A 20932-nucleotide genomic window follows, 5' to 3' on the forward strand; every position below is an offset into this window, starting at 1 on the left:
ATCTTTAATAATAAATGTGAAATCTATACTATGTGGATATGTGTATCAACATATAATTTATAGTTATTTATATTTTGCTAATATTTAATACCTTATGGAATTTTTAGTTTAAATGTTTTATTTAGCAAGAAAATAGTAATTTAAGTAAATTTAAATAAAAGCCAAACTAAGAAAATTACATTACTTCTTAATAAAAACAAAAGTATGCCTTTTCCTTCCTAACTTATTCAAAGTCTGTTTCAAAATTATGTTTATAAATTTAATTACTTAACATTTTTATCAAGAAGTGGAAGACTTTTGCAGTTTTGCATATGTGATTCAAATCATATGGCTTTTTAAAGGATACTTGGTGTGAATACTTAAAAGAAAAATTACACCCTGATTTTTAAAAAAATAAATTCATAATTTCCTGCGGTTTTCTTTTTCTTGAAATAGTAGTACTTTTAAAAATCAATAGAAAAATTATTTGATTCAGACCGATATATTTTGTGTCTTTTAGATAATAGACAGCCAACAAGATGAGATTGACAGAATGATGTTAGAAATTCAGGTAAGGAGTGTTTTGTGCTTATTTTAACTTAGTTATATGCCAATTTACTCTTAATGGTTAAATAACCTACAAATATTAAAGCATATATGTATTTGCTTTAATATGTATGTATTTGCTATATATGTATGAAAACATAGCACTTGGGGTGAAGTTGCAAATTCTTTAATATTAATCTTTCGGTTTTATAGAAGGAAAATGCTATTCAGTAAATCGGTTCTTCAAAAAATTGTAAAGATTGTTTTCCTCTATTCCTTCCTTATCCTCTTTTTCATTGATTGTAGTGCATAGCTACTATTGAGAACACATTTGGTTAAGCTTATCAATGATCTAACTAAAGACAATGGACTGTTTATAGCCCGTTATGACCTCAAGAACCCTTTCTCTCCTAATAATTCTATATATTATTCTGTGTTACCAAAGCATAACACTTTATTTACGTATTTGTGTCTTTACCTCCTACTTAGTTTCTTAAAAGTGGAGACTGGGGTAGATTATTTGCATATCCAGACTTTAGCGTGTCTGGCCCATAATACACAATCCAAAATTTGTGGATTAAATAGATTTTTATTCTCTGATTGAGTTGCCATATTTACTGAGTACCTTCTTATGTGCCAGGCACTGTCCTTGGCACTGGGGATTTATCAGTGAACAAGCAAGTTCTTGGCCAATCTAGTGCGGCGAGATGGGGGAAATGGAAATATATCAGTGATACATGCTATTAAATAAAAAGTGTAAAAGGTAATGACAGTGTTGCATTAGATACAGTGGTGATGAAGATTTTCCTGAGAAAATGAATTAAACAGAGATATGAATGAAGAGAATCAGGGAGAAAGCATTACAGGTGGAGAGAGCAGCTTGGTGTACTCCGGACCGGCAAGATGGCTGCTGGTGCAGTCACTGAGGTAGAGTAGTGAGAGGCGATGGTGGAAAGCAGCCTGGGACCAGATCACAATAGGGGTGTGTGTCTTTGCATGATGGAAAGCTATAGGACAAATTTTGCTGAATAAATATTTTTGTACCTCGTGATTCTAATATTTTATGTTTAAAATGGGAGTAAAAAAGGGAAAGGTAAATGGTTTGCGTGTCAGAATTATGGACAGTCTACTTTGGTTGTCTTTTGGCCATATTAAATGATTTGTCAGTTTAATCAAACACTAGTCCAGTTGAACTAGTGTGTTTGTCTACTGAATTGATTCACAGAGGTTATTCTTTGGTTTGTATTCCTACAGACTTAACTTCAGTTGTTCTACAAACCAAATCACAAGATGGTTAGCTTTCCTTACCATTAATATCTGACTAACAGACCGTAATGAAAGGAATTTCTGTTTCACTTGGTAACGTTTTCTGAGAAGTAAATCTAGTAAAACTTATCTCATTCCAAATTAAGGGCAGTCAATATTGTCCTTTGGCTTTGACATTTTGGTGGATAAGACTTGTAAGATTTTTATTTATCACATGCTATTTCTCACATTATAGACGTTCAGGATATATTTATATTATTTGAAATGTGCATTTTCCCCATTTGTGGAGGCATCTTAATGCAATTTTAACACATTAACCAGGTCTTTTAGTTACATTAAGTATGTCATAACTATATATGCAGGAGGATGTGCAATTATATGCCCTTTCATTCTTTGATCTTAAAATGTTTGAGTAAACATTATTTCTTCAAACTAATTAAAGAATGAGAGTTAAATTAATGAGATGCATTTATTTCCAAAAATGTTTGGGCCCAGACAATACAATATGCTCATTAATTCTATTACTTTGTGAAGCAGTGGCACTTCATCCCCCTCTCCCCCTCTCCCCCTGGCCCCCTGGCCTCCCGGCCCCCCTTAACCTTTCTGGCCATCTAGTTCTATAGATCTAGTATATCATTTGCTCAGAGAGACAGACAGCAAATGTTGATAGCTATCCAACTTAATTGTATTTATCAAGATATTATTTGAACAGAAAACTATAGATGAAGACAAATATGCCTCAGATGGTGAGAACATTTTTCACTTACTGTTACTTGTTTAAACTTATTTTTTACCCTCTCACAGTTGAAAAAGCTAAGTTTCTTATTTGGTGCTTTGTGATGAATATAAAAGGTGGGTACTCTGTAAAAACCTGAAAATATTGTCCATTCTGAAAAAAATGAATACTAATTATTTCCCTAACATTAGAAACTGCAGAGAGAAACCTAAAGAGAACCTTTGTATTGGAAAGTATTCTTGTTGCTTTGTAGTACAGTTAATGGGCATATTATCAAGTTGGTACATATAATTAGAGCAGTTCCCTTCAATTACTAATTTTTCAAAACTTCCTAGATTTCTCCCATCTGTTTACATAAAGAATGGCCAACCTTAAACCTGTATAGGTTATGATGTCCTTTTCATATGCTATAGCTGTTTTTTAATTTCTTCCAATTTCTTTGCATAGCCAAAATAACACAAAATACTTTAAGGATAGCAGAGAGCTTCCCAACCATTTTTTAACATGAATTATACATTTTAGCTCTCAGTATAGTATTACATTTATTGTAAAATTTCACTGCCATTATGGTTTGCGTGTTCTTTGTTCGTCCATAGTGCTGGGTGGTTGTTCCGTTTTAGAGTGTTTAGTAGACCAACAAACTTAGTATTATTAGAATTTCATGGGGTTTTTTGATTAAAATTTATTGGGATGACAGTTGTTAGTAAAATTACGTAGATTTCAGGTTCTATAAGAGGGTAAATAGGGTCAAATATATGGTAATGGAAGGAGAAGTGACTCTGGGTGGTGAACACATAATGTGAGATATAGAGGATGTATTACAGAATTGTACACAGAATTTCAAGTTTTACTACTACTTTATGTCCCTTCAAACTATAGAGGAGATGAAATTTATTAAAAGTTTATTTGGCTGATTTGGAATATTGCATGGCCTTGGGTACAAGCAGGTTATTTTTACAGTTTAAATTTGGACACGAAAGAGAAAAATGAAACCCCTAGCTATGTTCATTTTATGTCCAATTTATAGGAAGTAATAATAAGGCAGTTAGAGTGAAACTGCTATATTTAAAATATAGGTATAGTTTACGACCTTACACCAAAAGTCAAATAAATTCTTGTCTGGTTTAGGTCAGTGGCAAGTTTACTAATTCACAACTTTGAAAATGGGGGAGAAATCAGTCTTCTACTCATTATATTGTATTTATCGTTGAATATAGAGAAAGTAATACTTCATGTAAAAGTATATGTTGATTTTGAAACTGAGTTCAGCGCTATAAAAATATAGATTTATCTACTATTTTGTTCAACTGCCAAGATGATATTGTTAACTGGCATGAAAACCTTGTTTACTCATTGATCCTGTAGCAATACTGACTGACATTACATCCATGAAATCAGCATAGTTAAGCTGGCTTCTTCTATAGGCTTTTCTTCTGTCAGTATACCATATAAAAAGACATTTTGCATACAACATTTCTCATCATTTCCATAAATGTTGCTGCAGTCAGAATGTGAATGAATTCTTTGGGCATTAACTTACTTTCTTTTTATTCCTCAAAACATATTTCACCTACGTAATAAGCCTGTCTGTCTCCAGTGAGCTGTTATCATTGTAATCTTTTGGCAGAGGCAATACAGAGTAAAAAACTTTGTTATGTTTACTTGTTTTTTTCTAACATGTTAAAATGTTTCCTCATTGAAAGAACTTAGGCATTTTAAATTGTCTTTCTGAATTGATAGCTATTAATGATCATAAGATCACAAAAGACAGAATGATGCTTTAAAGTTTATTAAGACTGTTCACTCTTAAAAGAAGGGTTGGAAACACCAATCTGAAAACCGTGACAGTCTGTCCTATTTATAACACTTCAAGAGAGGATGTTTCCACAGCCTCAGAAGATACTATTCCAGTTTTAGTTAATCTGTCTTAAAGCCTTCATGTAGCAAGTTTCTTCAATAGAAATGATGGGAACATGGGTCAGAAGCCAATAGAATGCCTCATAGGTAGAATATAACTTTTATGTAGCCTAAATATATATTGATTAATGCTTCTCATTATTTGATGTTTATCTCCTATTTTTATGTTATCCAATAATTGTTTTGTGATCCTAAATATTTCTTTCTTCCTAAAGTTTTTTTTTTAATTTTTAAAGTTTTACCTATATGAATTGCTTTATAATGCATGAAAAACTAAAAATATTCTTATCAGAAATTAGTATTAATTTTTGAAAAACCTAACAGCCTAAAAAATGTCTTCTATCAAAGAAAAATAGCTTTTTGAAAAATAAGCTTTCTCTAGTTTGTACTTATACAGAGAATAATCTTTAATGTACATGTAAGCCTGTTGCATGCACGTCATAGTTGTTGCTTAATTAAAATGTTAGAAAAATATGTAAAAGATAGATTTAAATAACTTTTGAAAAATCAGTTCTTTGTGTCTAAGGTAGAGAGTTGCAGTAAGGTAGTCAGCTCATTGAATCATGAAAGAATATTCTTGAGCCTGTGTTGAGTGGTCACCAAACCTGTATGGATATTCAAATTCTTTGGGATGTTTTTAAAATATAATTTCTGGGCCCCATTATGGACCTAATGAATCAGTATCTCTGGGATAAAGCTTGAAATATGTATTCTTAGCAAGTTCCCCAGACGGTTCTTTCTTACAGCCTGGCAGCAGTCCTCGTTCTGGATCTTGGCTTGCCTTTCCAGTGTGGAACCCCTGCCCCAAAAACTAACACAAGGGCAATCAGGGCCCCAGGAATCTCAATGGTACTGCACCTGAGGTAAAACCCCGTCCCATGAAGGAGCCTGAGCAAAGGGAGCCCCCACTTTTTGCTGTACTTGCCTGGAACTTGGCCTCAGCTATAGGTACTGAGGGCAGGATGAGAAATGCTGATGTTCTGCCCCTCCTGGGAAGATAGTTCTCCAACCGGAAGTTGGGTGGAACTTCCATCTCACTGAACTGTGAGAGTGCGGATGGAGTGGATTTTGTTTCAGATATCACAGATTTGAGTTGTTCTCACAGAGTTTTGGTAGATTTTCTTGGATATATGTGTTTCTTCATTTGCTGTATGCCCTTAGGACCATTTCCAGAAACTTTAAATGTGTTTTTTTTTAAATAATTTTCACTAGGGAGAGTCTGAGGAGCTCCACATGCCATCATACTGGAGGCAGAACTCGCAGTCAGATTGTTTTTAAAGTTATATCTGGTAGCAAGATGACAGTTAACTTAATGAAGGAATTTGAGCTGTACAAATATGACTACCTATGACTCTTGGGATTTGTTAATAGGCAGATAGCTAAGGTATTGTCTGCACACACACTGCATAATTTTTACAATACTTTACAAGGTTGGAAATTCTGATGAATTTGGAGCTTAGAAAGGTTGAATAACTTACTTGTGATCACACGCATGTAAGCTGTGGATCCAGAACCTAGTTTTATCTGACTCCAAAATCTTACACTGTTTAACTCGCCTTTCTCTCTCTTTTATTCCCACTGTTTATTTTAATAAATAATAAGTGGGAATTATTATTATTCCCACTTATTCATTATTGAGATTTAATTGACATATGGCGTTATATTAACAGTTTAAGTTTGAAACATAATTTGTTATTTTTATGTATTCTAAGATGATCACCACAATAAATCTAGTTTACATTCATCACTACATAGTTACAAATTTTTTTCTTATGATGAGAACTTTTAAGATCTACTCTTAGCAACATTCAAATATACAATACAGTATTATTAATTGCAGTCACCATGTTTTACATTATATCCCCAGGAATTATAACTGGAAGTTCATACCTCTTACCCCGTTCACCTATTTTACACACCACCCCCTACCTCTGGCAACCACAATCTGTTCTCTGGTAGCTGTCTATAATACTATAAGTATCTCACTTTGTATAATGCCCTCAATGTCTATCCATGTTGTCACAAATGGCACGATATTCTTTATGGCTGAGTAATATTCCATTGTATGCCTACCACATTTTCTTTTTTCTTTTTTTTTAATTTATTGGGGTGACAATTGTTAGTAAAATTACATAGATTTCAGGTGTACAATTCTGTATTACATCATCTATATATCCCATTGTGTGTTCACCACCCAGAGTCAGTTCTCCTTCCATCACCATATATTTGATCCCCCTTACCCTCATCTCCCACCCTCCCACCCCCCTTACCCTCTGGTAACCACTAAACTATTGTCTGTGTCTGTGAGTTTCTGTTTCTCATTTGTTTGTCTTGTTCTTTTGTTGCTTTTGGTTTATATAGCACGTATCAGTGAAATCACATGGTTCTCTGCTTTTTCTGTCTGACTTATTTCGCTCAGCATTACACTCTCAAGATCCAAATATAGGTATTTGGATCACAAATGTTCCTATATCATCTTTTCTTACCGCCGAATAGTATTCCATTTTGTATATATACCACAACTTCTTTATCCATTCATCTATCGAAGGACATTTTGGTTGTTTCCATGTCTTGGCCACCGTAAACAAAGCTGCAGTGAACATTGGAGCACATGTGTCTTTATGTATAAATGTTTTCAAATTTTTTGGGTAGATACCCAGGAGAGGGATTGCTGGGTCATATGGTAATTCTATTCGTAATTTTTTGAGGAACCTCCACACTGCCTTTCATAATGGCTGCACCAGTCTCCATTCCCACCAACAGTGTATGAGGGTTCCTTTACCTCCACAGCCTCTCCAACACTTGTTACTATTTGTCTTGTTGATGATAGCCGTTCTGACTGGGGTGAGGTGATATCTCATTGTGGTTTTGATTTGCGTTTCTCTGATGATTAGTGATGTTGAGCATTTTTTCATATGTCTATTTGTCATTTGTATGTCCTCTTTGGAGAAATGTCTCTTCAGGTCGTCTGCCCATTTTTCAATTGGGTTGTTTGTTTTTTTGTTGTTGAGTTTCATGAGTTCCTTGTATATTCTGGATATTAGCCCTTTATCGGAGGCACTGTTTGCAAAAACCTTCTCCCCTTCAGTTGGTTGCCTCTTTATTTTGTCGATGGTTTCTTTTGCTGTGAAGAAGCTTTTAAGTTTCATATAGTCCCATTCGTTTATTTTAGCTTTTACTTCCATTGCCTTTGGAGTCAAATTCATAAAATGCTCTTTGAACCCAAGGTCCTTAAGTTTAGTACCTATGTTTTCTTCTATGCAGTTTATTCTATCAGGTCTTATGCTTAAGTCTTTGATCTATTTGAATTAATTTTGGTACATGGTGACAGATAGCAGTCCAGTTTCATTCTTTTGCACGTAGCTATCCAGTACTCCCAGCACCATTTATTGAAGAGGCTGTCTTTCCTCCATTGTATGTTTTTAGCTTCTTTGTCAAAAATTATCTGTCCATATTTATGTGGTTTTATTTCTGGGTTCTCAATTCTATTCCATTGGTCTGTGTCTGTTTTTCTGCCAATACCATGCTGTTTGGATTATTGTAGCCCTGTAGTACAAGCTAAAGTCAGGGAGTGTGATACCTCCAGTATTGTTCTTTTTTCTTAAGATTGCTTTGGCTATTCGGGGTCTTTTGTGGTTCCAAACGAATCTGATGATTTTTTGTTCTATTTCTTTAAAAAATGCCTTTGGGATTTTGATGGGGATTGCATTAAATCTGTATATTGCTTTGGGTAATATGGCCATTTTAACTATGTTTATTCTTCCAATCCATGAGTACGGAATGTCTTTCCATTTCTTTGTGTCTTCTTCAATTTCTTTCAAAAATGTCTTATAGTTTTCAGCATATAGGTCCTTCACATCCTTGGTTAAGTTTATTCCTAGGTATTTTATTCTTTTTGCTGCAATTGCAAAAGGAATTGTTTTTTGTGTTTCTTTTTCTGATATTTCATTGTTGGTATACAGGAAAGCAATGGACTTTTGGACTCAAAGTGAAAAGGTGGAAATTGACACTCCAAGCAAATGGTCCCCTAGTATAATTGTTTTGGTCAATTTCTCCCTTTAGTTCTGTTAGTAGTTGCTTGGTATATTTCGGTGCTCCCTGATTGGGGGCATAAATATTGATGACTGTTATGTCTTCTCGTTGTATAGTCCCCTTTACCATTATGAAATGTCCATCTTTGTCTCTTGTTATCTTTTTCACCTTGAAGTCTGTTTCATATGATATCATTATGGCTACACCTAATTTTCTCTGGGTACCATTTGCTTGTAGTGTCAATTTCCACCCTTTCACTTTGAGTCTATGTTTGTCCCTATAGCTGAGATATGTCTCTTTCAGACAGTATATGGTTGGGTTTAGTTTTTTGATTCAATCTGCTACTCTGTGCCTTTTTATTGGTGAGTTCAGTCCATTTACATTTAGGGTGATTGTTGATATGTGAGAATTTCCTGTCATTCTATCTTCAGTTTTCTGGTAAGACTGTGTCTCCATTGTTTCTTTGTCTTTTTGTCGTTGTCTATTATTTCTGTGTGATGGTATTCTATGATGTTTCCCTCTGTTTCTTCTTTTATTACAGTATGTATTTCAGTTCTGGATTTTTCTTGAGTGGTTACCCTTAATTTTATGTAAAAGAAAGTTTGATATTTAGAGTATTCCATTTTCTTCAGCATGCTTACTTTCTCCATTCCCATATTCCGGTTCAGGCCTTTTCTCTCCCCCTTTTTATGCTTTGGTTGCCGCAAATTGTCCCTGTTGATGGTGGTCGAATAGCCTCCTTTAGTATTTCTTGTAGTGCAAATAGTGAATTAGAAAATTCCCTCATCTTCTGTATGTCTGGAAAGGTCTTTATTCCTCCTTCATATCTAAAGGATATCTTTGCTGGATATATTATTCTTGGCTCATAATTTCTCTCTTTCAATAGTTTGAATATTTGGTTCCACTCCCTCCTGGCTTGTAAAGTTTCTGCTGAGAAATCTGATGATAATCTAATGGGCTTTCCTATGTAGGTCACCGTCTTCTTTTCCCTGGCTGCCTTGAGGATTCTTTCTTTGTGGTTGATTTTAGACAGCTTCAATACAATGTGCCTCGGAGAAGGCCTGTTGGGATTGAGGTAATTAGGTGTTCTATTTGTTTCTTGGATTCGAGGATCCAGTTCTGTCCACAAGTTTGGGAAGTTCTCATCGACAATTTGTTTGAATATATTCTCTGTTCCCTTCTCTCTTTCTTCAGCTTCTGGTATGCCCATTATTCTTATATTGCCCTTTCTGATGGAGTCAGAAAGTTCTTGCAGAGTTGTTTCATTTCTTTTAAGTCTCAAGTCTCTTTCTTCTTCCATTTGTGTAATTTCCAGGTTTCTATCTTCGATGTCACTGATTCTTTCCTCCATCTGGTCAACTCTACTACCTAAGCTGGTTATTTCATTCTTAATTTCTTCTATTGAGTTCTTAATCTCCAGAAATTATATTTGGTTCTTTTTTAAAATTTCAGTCTCTTTCATAAAATGCTCATGTTGTTCTTTGATTGTGTTTCTGAGTTCATTAAACTGCCTTTCTGTGTTTTCTTGCATCTCGTTAAGTTTTTTGAGAACTGCAATCTTGAATTCTCTGTCATTTAAGTCACATATTTCCATATCTTTAAGTTCCTTTTCTGGAGACTTTTCACTCTCTTTCCGAGCTGTCTTTTTGCCTTGGTTATTCATGGCAATTGCTGACTTATTATTTCTCTTCCTAGACAGCTACAGGAGTGGCTTCTGCAACAGGTTGATAGGAAGAGGTCTTTCTTTTGTTTTCCAGTACTTGTTGGTAGAATGTTTTATTTTCTCTCTGTCTGCAGCCTTTTTTTTCTCTCTCACATGATAGTGCTATGTTTTCTCTGCACTATTCCAGCTTTTTACACAATGGGGGGGATTCCCTGGGAGATGGGCTTCTCCTCTGTTAATAGTTCGCCTGGGTCACAGGGCGCAGTGTCCCGGTGGGTATGCGGAGAGCTTTTGGTGTTCCAAAGCTCTTCCAGCTCCAGATTCAGAGCCCGTATGTTTCAGCAGTTCTGTTTACTCCTGCAGGGATCTGCCCAGATAGGTGGGACCAGGGGTAGGGTGAGTTGTGAGAGGTGGCCCGGAGAAATGGCGGCGACCACCACCACAGCCGGTCCTGCTTCCACAGCTCCCTCCCCTTTGCCGGAACTAATTGGGCTGTGAATCTGTGTCTGCGGTCCATAGTTCTAAGAACACAAATATTCTGTTGTTTTGATCTGACACTGCTACTGTTCTGTTTCTAGCACCAGGCAGGTGGGGGCGGGGCGAGCTCTGGGAGGGTAGGGCGGGGGCGGCTAGTCTCAGTGCCCAAGGCTTCCATTCTCTGCTTGGCAGTGAGGGCTTAAACCACTGTTTTCAGCCTTCTTCCCTCAGTCTTTGCTCCGAGGTCTCTGTCGTGAGTGTTGGGTTCATCTGTGTTATATGCTGTCCCCTCAGCCCTGTGGGCCATAAACGGAGCCCTAGCAGTCCGAGTTCTTCCCTCTCCCGCAGCTGCGGTAGTTCCGGATGCAGCGAGCTCCGAGCACGGAGCTAGGTCTGCGTCCTGCGCCTGCCCGGCTCCATCTCCACACTTCTCCCTTCCCTCATCCCCCGCTTGTGTGATTCGCCCACCTTTAAGTGAATTCAGTAGTGGGCCTCTTCTCTTGCCTGTCTGCTGTGCAGGGAGTCCTTTGTGGAGTTATTGTTGTTCGATTAGTTGTAAATTCCAGGGGAGTTTTACAGAGGCTCACCTCACGCCGCCATTTTGATGATGTCTCCCACACTTTATTTCTTGTGTATTCATTAACAAAGTGTTGTTATAGTTATTTCTACTACTTTTGTCTTTTAAGCCTTCATACTAGCTTTCCACCACTTTTACAACATTAGATTATTTTGAATTTTACTATATATTTAACCTGTACCAGTGAGATTTATACTTTTATGTTATCAATGAGTGCCCTTTCATTTCAGGTTAAAGAAGTCTCTTTAACATTTCTTGTATGATCAGTTCAGTGTTGAAGTATTCCTTTAGGTTTTGCTTGTCTAGAAAACTTTATTCTTCAATTAGAAAGGACAGCTTTGCTGGGTAGAGTATTCTTGGTTGGCAGTTCTTTTCTTTCAGCACTTTGAATACATCGTGCCACAACTTTCTGGCCTGGAAAATTTCTGCTAAAATTTTTCTGATAGTCTCATGTGGGTTACCTTGGATATAACAAGTTAATTTCTCTTTTGCTGATTTTAAGATTCTCTCCTTGTCTTTAACTTTTACCAATGTAATTATAATGTGCTTTGGTGTGGGTCTCTTTGGGTTCCTCTTTTTTGGAAATCTCTTGGATTTGGATATCTGCTTCCTTTCCCAGGTAAGGGTAGTTTTCAGCCATTAGTTCCTCAGGTAAGTTTTCTGTCCCTTTCTCTTCTTTCTTCTCCTTGTGGGACCTCTATAATGCAAATATTGGTTTGTTTGATATTGTCTCTTAAGCTATCTTTACTCATTTGCGTTCTTTTTTTCTTTTTGCTACTCTGATTGGATAAATTCTAGTGCCCTGTCTTTGAGTTCACTTATCCTTTCCTTTGAATCATCTAGTCTGCTGTTGAGCCTTTATTGTATTTTTTCAGTTCAGCTGTTGTATTCATCAGGTATGTAACTTCTATTTGGTATTTTCTTATATTTTCTCTCTTTGCTAAAATTGTCATTTTGTTCATGCATTATTCTCCTGACTTTGGTGAGCATCTTTATGACTGTTATTTTGAACTCGTTATCAAGTAAATCACTTATCTCTGTTTCATTAATGTCTTTTTTGAGGTTTATCTTGTTTCTTTCTTTGGAACATATTCCTTTGTTTCTTCATTTTCCTTGACTCTCTGTGTTAGTTTCTATGTGTTAGATAAAAAAGAGGCACTTCTCCCAGTCTCAAAGGAATGGCCTCATGTAGTAGACGAACTGGCTCTTAATTCGTTTTTTTAAAGGCATTGTGAGAAAATATTATTCAAAATATGCATCTTCCTTATTAATGCTTTCTAGATACCATTATTATCGTATTAAACATGCTACTTATTAATTGGTATTTCTTATGATAGTAACACTGTGATCTTACCTTTTATGTATAGTTACATACACTGTTATAAAAATAGTGTGCTTGTGTTGATAGAATCATAGCAATATGAAACCTTTCAGCTGTTCTCAGTAATAAATTTAAAATGATTGACTTATGCCTTGTTTCTACATAATTGAAGTGTGTATAAATTTTAACCAAAAAAATCTCAGAGGAACTTGCTTTTTAAGGTAATTGTTGTTGCCTGATTTACTTAACTAGACACAGTAAATTTAAGACCTGTAATATAAATCCTATTAAAGATACAGACATGTTAGTAGACTAGTATATAAAAATTGGACAAAATACCTTGTTAGATAGAAATCATTTTTCCATTTTACAACCTAGGGATAAGTTTAGTTTTTTGTGATATTTATGTATGTTAAGGTTTATTTTAAAGATGCAAATTATTTTCGAAAATATTGTTTATCGTATTTCAAAAAGGGGGGGTTGTTTCTTTTCTTGAATTCTGTATCTGTGCTTCACTTGTGATCTTACCCAGTCTCATGGCTTTAAATAATAATGCATGTGCTTACTCCTCCATACTTTTTATCTCCAGCTCGTAATTCTCCCAACCTTACAATTTGTATGTCCGGTTGCCTACTTAACATCACGACTTGACATATCAGACATAAAATGTCCCAAACTGAATTTATTATCCCTGTCACCAAAAAATAATAAACACTATTACACCTTCCATATTTTCTATCTCTATAAATGGCAAATCTGCCTTTCCATTTAATCAGTCAGAAAGCTTAGACTTATTCTTGACTTCTCTCTTACCTTCCATTTGTGAGCAAATCTTTTACCTTCAAAATATACCTAGCATCTGGCCCTTTCTCCCAACATCTACTGTTGCCACCCTGGTCCACGCTATCTTCATTCTTTATCTAGATTATTTCTTCTTGTGTCCACCCTTGCTTGCCTACAATCTAGTCTCATGCACCTGAGTGACCTATAAACAAAAATCAGATCAAGTTATATGTCTTCACAGAACCCTTCATTGGTTCCTCATTTTCTCCAGAGTAAAAATCAAAGTTCTTACACTGGCTTACAAGGCCTTACCCAGTCTGTTCCCCACATTGCCTTCCTTCTCTGAATTTATCTTTTACTAATTTTTGCCACCCTAACTCTCTTACTTTTCTCAAACACAGAAGTTACCCTCTGTCTCAGAACCTTAGCACTTACCGAAACCCACTCTCTGGGTATCTGTGAGACAGACTTTCACCTCCTGCAAGCCTTTGCTCAGTTGTCACCTTTTTCACGAGCCCTTACTCTACGCTTTTGAAATTCCAGTCCCCTTTCTTCACTGATTTAAATTTAGTCTTACATAGGAAATTATTAATCAGATTTACTAGGTAATAGTCACATTCAACATGAGTTTAAATTGGTAAAAATATAAAACATTATAATCTCCTAGAGAATTATATTACAGCATTATCAAAATACCTTTTGGTTTCAGTTTTCATTATTAAAATGTGAGATTTAGAGTAGTTTATCTGTGGTGCCTTTTCTCTACAATTTTAATAAAATAGTCACAAATCTTAAGCAAATTTAGGGTGAATTTTGAATTCCAGCACAATAATCCTGTCATGCCAGTAAGCATTGATCTTTATCTAGGTAAATCCTCATATATCATTCAATCAAATGGTTTTGATGCGGTCAAATGGAGTTACAAAGGAATTTCATTCAGTATTCAAAAATACATGTTTCTTTGTTCTGTGAGATTCATTTTTGTAGAATATAAGATAAGTTTTCTCTAGAAGGAAATGTACTTACTATAGGGCTTAATTCATTTGTATTCAACTTTTGAGTTATAAAATGTAATCTTTATTTTGAGTTTAGCAGACAAATGAAAGTAAAACACAGCAAGGTTGAATATCTGTTGTTGAGAAAACTGTTTCATATTTATAAACTCTTGTCTCAATTCATGGTGACACCTCTCCTCCCTTAGGACATCCAGAGATAATGTGAGGGGGAAAAAACCTTCATAGTGGATCGTTCGCTATTTAGGTGGTCAGCATTCCACCTAAATATAGTGCTGAGGAGAAAAATATGAATTCTCTTCTCAGGTCATATATTTATTTATTGATCTCATAGTTTAACAAGAAGAAAAATGTTGATAGAAACACCTAGAAATCACTGGTGACTACAAGGTTTATGGCAAGTTTTTCTTTGATGTGTAACTGAAAATCAGACTTATAAGCTGAAATGATCCAAGTACTCTTAAAATATCCTCTATGCTGCTTTGGTGTAATCAAGGTTTCCTTACAATAGTGTTGTGTCTGAGTAATTTGTAATTTTATAATGGAGTTAAGAGAGAGATTAGTTTACCAAAATCCCATAATAGGCCTTTGCCCTGAATTCAGCATCATATTCACTTGGAATACTATACACTGAGAAGGGTATTTTGCTGTGTTTCAAATGACAGAAAATAGAGGTAGCTTTAAGATCTTAATATCTCATATCTTAAGATAATGTAAAAAAAGATACAGATTTGCTAATACATTCCAAATACATGAACAAAGATGAATTAGTAAAATAAGAACTGCTTGTAATATAGCATTATACAGCAGCTTTAGATTTAACATATTTTACCCAGCTTAAAAATTTCTTGGTAAGGATAGTATTTTTTTCCCCCTTTGTAGTCATCCACTCCAGAAGTAATGTCGGTTGATTTAAAAGTGAATGCTTCATCTTCCAAGGGGCTGGGGAGGATAAATCTAAAGGATTCGGAGCCAGTATTCCTGGTTACCTACCTGACAGCATTTTCCTTTCAGTGTTAACATGCTTTGTTTTCCAACTCTGTATTCCAGTCTATGCAAGGGAAACTTTCTAAAGAAAAACTGACCACTCAAAAGATGATGGAAGAACTGGAAAAGAAAGAAAGAAACCTGCAGAGATTAACAAAAACATTACTTGATGTGAGTAGAAGAAATTCAGATTACTTTCAAAGGATGATTCAGTACCTATTTAAGTTAAAGCAATGCTCATTTTGTACATATTCATATAACATTTTTAGTTGAAGATTTGATTTTGATTTGTTAGTTAATTAAATCCATTAGGTTTCTTACTAAAATTATAATAAAAAAGGCAAACTTATTTTTTTTATGTCTTTAGAATACAATTTCATAGACTTTACTACAGCAAAGTCAAATGTGAGATAGAGATTAGGTCCCAAAGCCATCTAATGAGGCATAAATCGAATATAAACAAAATTACCCTTGGAAATATTTAAGGAAGGTGCAGTGTTGACACTGTCATTGGAGCAGATCACATTTTTTTCATTTAATTATGAGATGAAATACTTGGCTTGCATTTAAGGACATGTTATACAAATAATACTCAATTTTTTAACTGTCATCATGCCATTTTACCTCTTAAGTACTTCAGAATGCATCTCCAAAAATAGGGACATTTTCCTACATAACCATATCACCATTGTCACACCCAAATAAGAAAAACATTCCTTGATATTTGATGTCTATATTAAAATTTCCCCACTTCACAAATGTTTTTATAATGACTTGAAAACAACATTCTGTAAGGACCATGAGTTGCACTTCATTTTGTCTTATAAATCTAAGGTCCCTTTCTTCTCCCATGTTAGTGACTTGTTGAGAAAACTGGGCCTATTGTCTTACAGATTTGTAGATGGTCAGGTCTTCTAGATTCGTTTAATTGCTTCTTCATTATGTCATTTATCTTGTTCTCTACCCCCTCTATTTCTTATAAGCTAGAAGTTAGAGCTAAGAGTATCATTAGATTCAGGTCAAGCATTTTTTTTTGGCATGAATGCTTTAGGTGTATTTACATTATCAAATTATATATGTTTGGTTATCCCACTGTAAGTTACACAAATACTGATCTCACTGGGTTAAGCTGGTGGCAGACGGATTTTTTTCCATTGTAACAGGAGAGACTCTGCAAACAGCACGTAATCTGTGGGTAATACTTGGGCAACTGTTGAATATGCAGTTTGCCAGCACCTTTTTCTTTGGTGGCTTTAGTATCCAACAGTGATCATTGTCTGAATCGTAAGATGATTAAAAGAATGGTATTTTTTCTAATTATATTTACTAGCTGTCATTCATCTATAAAAAACAAATATTTTCCTCATCAATACAAGCTTTTTTGGTTATTCTAAAATACATTCCTAAATAGAAATATAGTTAAACTTACCTCTCATTAGCAATTTTCAGGATGAGGAGTAGATACCCTACTTCCCTGAAAATAAGACCTAGCCGACAGTCAGCTCTCATGCGTCTTTTGGAGCAAAAATTAATATAAGACCCGGTCTTTTGTTATATTATATAAGACCGGATCTTATATTATAGTAAAATAAGACCGAACCTTATATTAATTTTTGCTCTAAAAGACGCATTACAGCTGATTGTCCGGCTAGGTCTTATTTTCAGGGAAACATGGTAGTGACAATTTTTGGGATAATGTAGGGGTAACATTTCTTGGATATAATAAATCATGAGTTCATATTGATACTTCCAATTCAAATTTAACAACTCAGAGATATTCAGAGATATTTCCTTTTTTGATTTTGTACTTGTATTTCTTTTTCTCTTACATTGAAAATTTTGTTTCCTATTAACATAATATCATATTTTTTTTTCAATATACAAAAAATGGTCACACAATAACTAAATCACTATTGCTGATAAAACTACAGGATGAGGTTTAAAGTTTTTTTGTAGTTCTTTTTGTTCTTGGGATAAATCTTGTTATAGAAAAATGCATACACAACCAAGATTCTCATTATGTGAGAATGAGAGTCTTCTAGAAGCTAAGACTGTTTGGATTGTTTCCTCTCTTAGGTTTACCCTAGGAAATCCATGGCACAGAGGAACCATATCTACTATTTTTTCTGTTTTTTTCCTACTCTGTATATGCAATTAAATTTGGTTAATATGCATATAATATGACTCCACTGTTTTGTTTATAGACTTGGAGGAAAATGTTAACCTGCATGGCTTTTGAGTACCTTCCCTGAGTTCTAACCACCAGATTTTTGTTTTCTCTATCCGTTGCAGAACCAAAGACAAACAGATGACACATGCTCTTTATTGGATCAGGGCCATGAAGCAGACCAATCCAGGCAGCAGACAGTTCTTTCAAAACGGCCATTGTTTGATTTGAGTGTGATTGATCAGCTGTTCAAGGAAATGTCCTACTGTTTATTTGACTTGAAGGCGTTGTGTAGTATTCTTAATCAGCGTGCTCAGGGCAAGGAGCCTAATCTTTCATTATTGCTGGGAATCAGATGTAAGTGGGTGATGACTTGTCCCTATGGTATTGCTTAACAATTAGAAACCTGTCTTCATGAATCAGGAACTCCTGACTGCATTTCCTCTGTTTTTAATCTCCTTTCCTCCTTAGATTTATAAATCTGAATCAGTCTGGGTCTTTGAATACTTGTTATTACTTTATTGCTAGAACTTACTTCACTATACTTACAGAAATGAGCAGGGGCATAATTGATATGGAATGCCACTTGCCAGAATGCTTACACATCTGCCTGTGTGGATGAGCTATTCTGAACCTGTTAATACGTGACTGGAGTGATATTAGTTAGGTGTGATTTCCTGCTTTCTCTTCTAAAAACAATAATTCTATATGCTTTCATGTGGCAGTTGTATAAATTAGTGACCCAGCCATCTGTCCACTGATAAAATATTGGGGAAAAAAATACTCACTAGCTTTCCTATGTAGTGTATGTTCTACAGCAATTGCTTTAATGTAAATGCCAGTGCTGTCACATGAGCCTGTTTCCATGGCCTACAGACCTGTCGCTCTTGTCATGCATACCTGCTGGCTTTGTCCCTGTCAGTGTGACACCCACCCATTTTGCCTCAGTTCTACCTTTGTCTGCACATAGTTGTGAGAGCTGCCACAGAAATAACCAAGTGTCCCTTCCTTTCTGTGCTGCTGTTGCAGGAACACTCATCTGTGCATGTGGTTCTAACTTATTATATTATTGACTTCTTGGTCTCTTTTTAATACAGAAGAAAGGGACTTCAGTTAGGAGATATGAATGAAGTAAGACCATAAGGTTTATACACCAACATGTTGTATTGAGTAATTACCTAGTAACACAGTAAAATGTGACTACTGTGGGAACTAGTTTTGTTTCCAATTTTTTAAAAAAGATCCCACCGTCTTGCATCATCATAGTTATTTTGGCAAACCAAATATGGAATAATCTTGATTAAAATATATTACTTGTTAAATGAAACGTAACTGTGCTCGGGGATCTCGGCAGAATTTTCCCCTCTACTTCAGAGGTGTGTTCACATATATGCGTGTGGGTATGTAAAAAACATTTTAAAGTATATTAGCTCTCTCAGTACATGTTTATTAAATACTTTTTATAGGCCAGGCACTAAGGTGCTGATAATGCAGATAATTTGAATACAGCCTTGCTTACACATTAGCCAAATTATTAGAACATTGTGATAAGTACTGTGAGTGAGATGTGGACGAGGACAGTGGGAGCACAAGAGAAAAGAAAGCCACCTACGTCCAGCTGGTACAGGCTGCGAAGGCTCCACGGAGTAGTGGTGTGGGCTTCAGTCCTAAAGGAGGAGAAGTTTGACAGGTGAACAGGAGGCGGTTTAGTTAGCAGTGATCTCTTGGAACAAGAAGCAAAAGCTCGCTCTCAGAAGATCCATTTTCCCCAACATTTTAGGTCATCCTTTCAATTGTTTTGTAAACTTTTACATTTTTACTCTTTTATATAGTATTTTGTTAACTTTTTCAGTAATAGGATAAGAGTGCTATCCTAATAGGAATAAAGGGAGATTTGAGAACCCTGCCACTTCACCGCCCAATATATATATACTCCAGGCTTGAAAATTTAATCCCAGAGTTCTTACCTTATGGTTTGGCATTGTCAAAATTAGGCCAGCCAGCTAATTTGTCAAAAACCACTTGATCTCTTCCTTCTGCCTCTGTAGCCTGTGTGTAGGCCATCAACAATACCTCACTGTGCGTGTTTATGAAAGTATATGTATATTATTAAGAATAAGCCACTATTCCTTGCTCCCTCCCTTCACTATCTTACAAGGTTATTCAAGGTAAGGGAAATAATTGGATAATTGAATCCTTATCTCATCATTCCATGGATTATCTGTTGACACTGTTCACCCTTCCTTCTTAAAACTCTCTGCTACCATGGTTTCCATGACATCATTCTCTAGGTTCTGCTTCTACCTTTATGACCGCTCAGTCTCAATCTTCTGTGGACTTTTCTGCCACTTAAATATCTGTGTCCCCCAGAAACATTTTGCTGTTGTTTTTTTGTTTCTCTTTTTATATACTTTCTCTGCGTGATTTTATCCATGTCCTGTTGTGTTCTGTTATCACTGTAACTTTGACCCATACAGACATTTATCTCCTATTTGCCTAGAATGTCCCTTTTGAGCACCTGATAATATTGAGCTGTGCATTGGAATCAGCTGTTTCATAGGCATCACAGACCCAGTATATCCGAAAAAGAACCACTTGATCTCTTCCTTCTGCCTCTGTAGCCTGTGTGTAGTAGTAGGCCATCAACAATACCTCACTGTGCTTGTTTATGAAAGTATATGTAAATTATTAAGAATAAGCCACAATGCCTTGCTCCCTCCCTTCACTATCTCACAAGATTATTGAGGGTAAGGAAAATAATTGGATAAAAAGTGCTATTGAAAGGCAAAGTAGTGTTTGTTGTATTTCAGCTGAAACTTTCAGCAGGAAAAGAAATGTGTAATTGAATTTCCTTTGTTGACCTGAGAAATCGGGAGCATTCTCTTTGGTTGTTAGTGAAGCATGCAGGTGTGTAAGCAAAATTACTCTTACTCTCATTCATACTATGATATTCTGTCACACTTGAGATAAGGTGTTCTAATTATTAATATCTGGTTGTACATAGGAAAGAAATATTAAGGTTTAAAGTCTGTAATAGTCAATGGCTTATAATTAATTAAAACATTTCATACAAAGAAAGAATATGCCACTATATCCATTATTTTTGCTGACCTTAGCATCTAGCGTAGTACCGTGTTTCCCCAAAAATAAGACCTAGCTGGACAATCAGTTTGAATGCGTCTTTTGGAGCAAAAATTAATATATGACCCGGTCTTATTTTACTATAAGACTCGGTATAATATATAATATAATGTAGTGTAATGTAATGTAATACCGGGTCTTATATTAATTTTTGCTCCAAAAGACGCATTCGAGCTGATTGTCCGGCTAGGTCTTACTTTCGGGGAAACACGATACTTGGATCATTGCATGTGTTCAGTTAGTGTTTGTTAAAATAACAAATGGCTCCAATAAGCTACCAGTGCAAATCAAGTTGTAGTGTAAGGAAAGATTTCTTTTACAATCACT

At 35.4% G+C, this 20932-nt stretch overlaps 1 protein-coding gene across 1 annotated transcript in view; it reads left to right on the forward strand.

Moving 5' to 3' along the window:
• CEP85L (centrosomal protein 85L) overlaps nt 1-20932 on the forward strand; it is a 108469-nt gene that overhangs the window by 84082 nt on the left and 3455 nt on the right. Inside the window, exons 10-12 of the mRNA XM_088795492.1 lie at nt 500-550; nt 15361-15468; nt 17590-17821. Of these exons, the coding sequence (XP_088651618.1) occupies nt 500-550; nt 15361-15468; nt 17590-17821 (391 nt within the window). The remainder of the gene's footprint in view (nt 1-499; nt 551-15360; nt 15469-17589; nt 17822-20932) is intronic.

Source organism: Rhinolophus sinicus, chromosome 2 (genome assembly GCF_057876585.1).
Source record: "Rhinolophus sinicus isolate RSI-liver-muscle chromosome 2, RSI-T2T, whole genome shotgun sequence".
In the NCBI taxonomy this organism is placed as follows: Eukaryota; Metazoa; Chordata; class Mammalia; order Chiroptera; family Rhinolophidae; genus Rhinolophus; species Rhinolophus sinicus.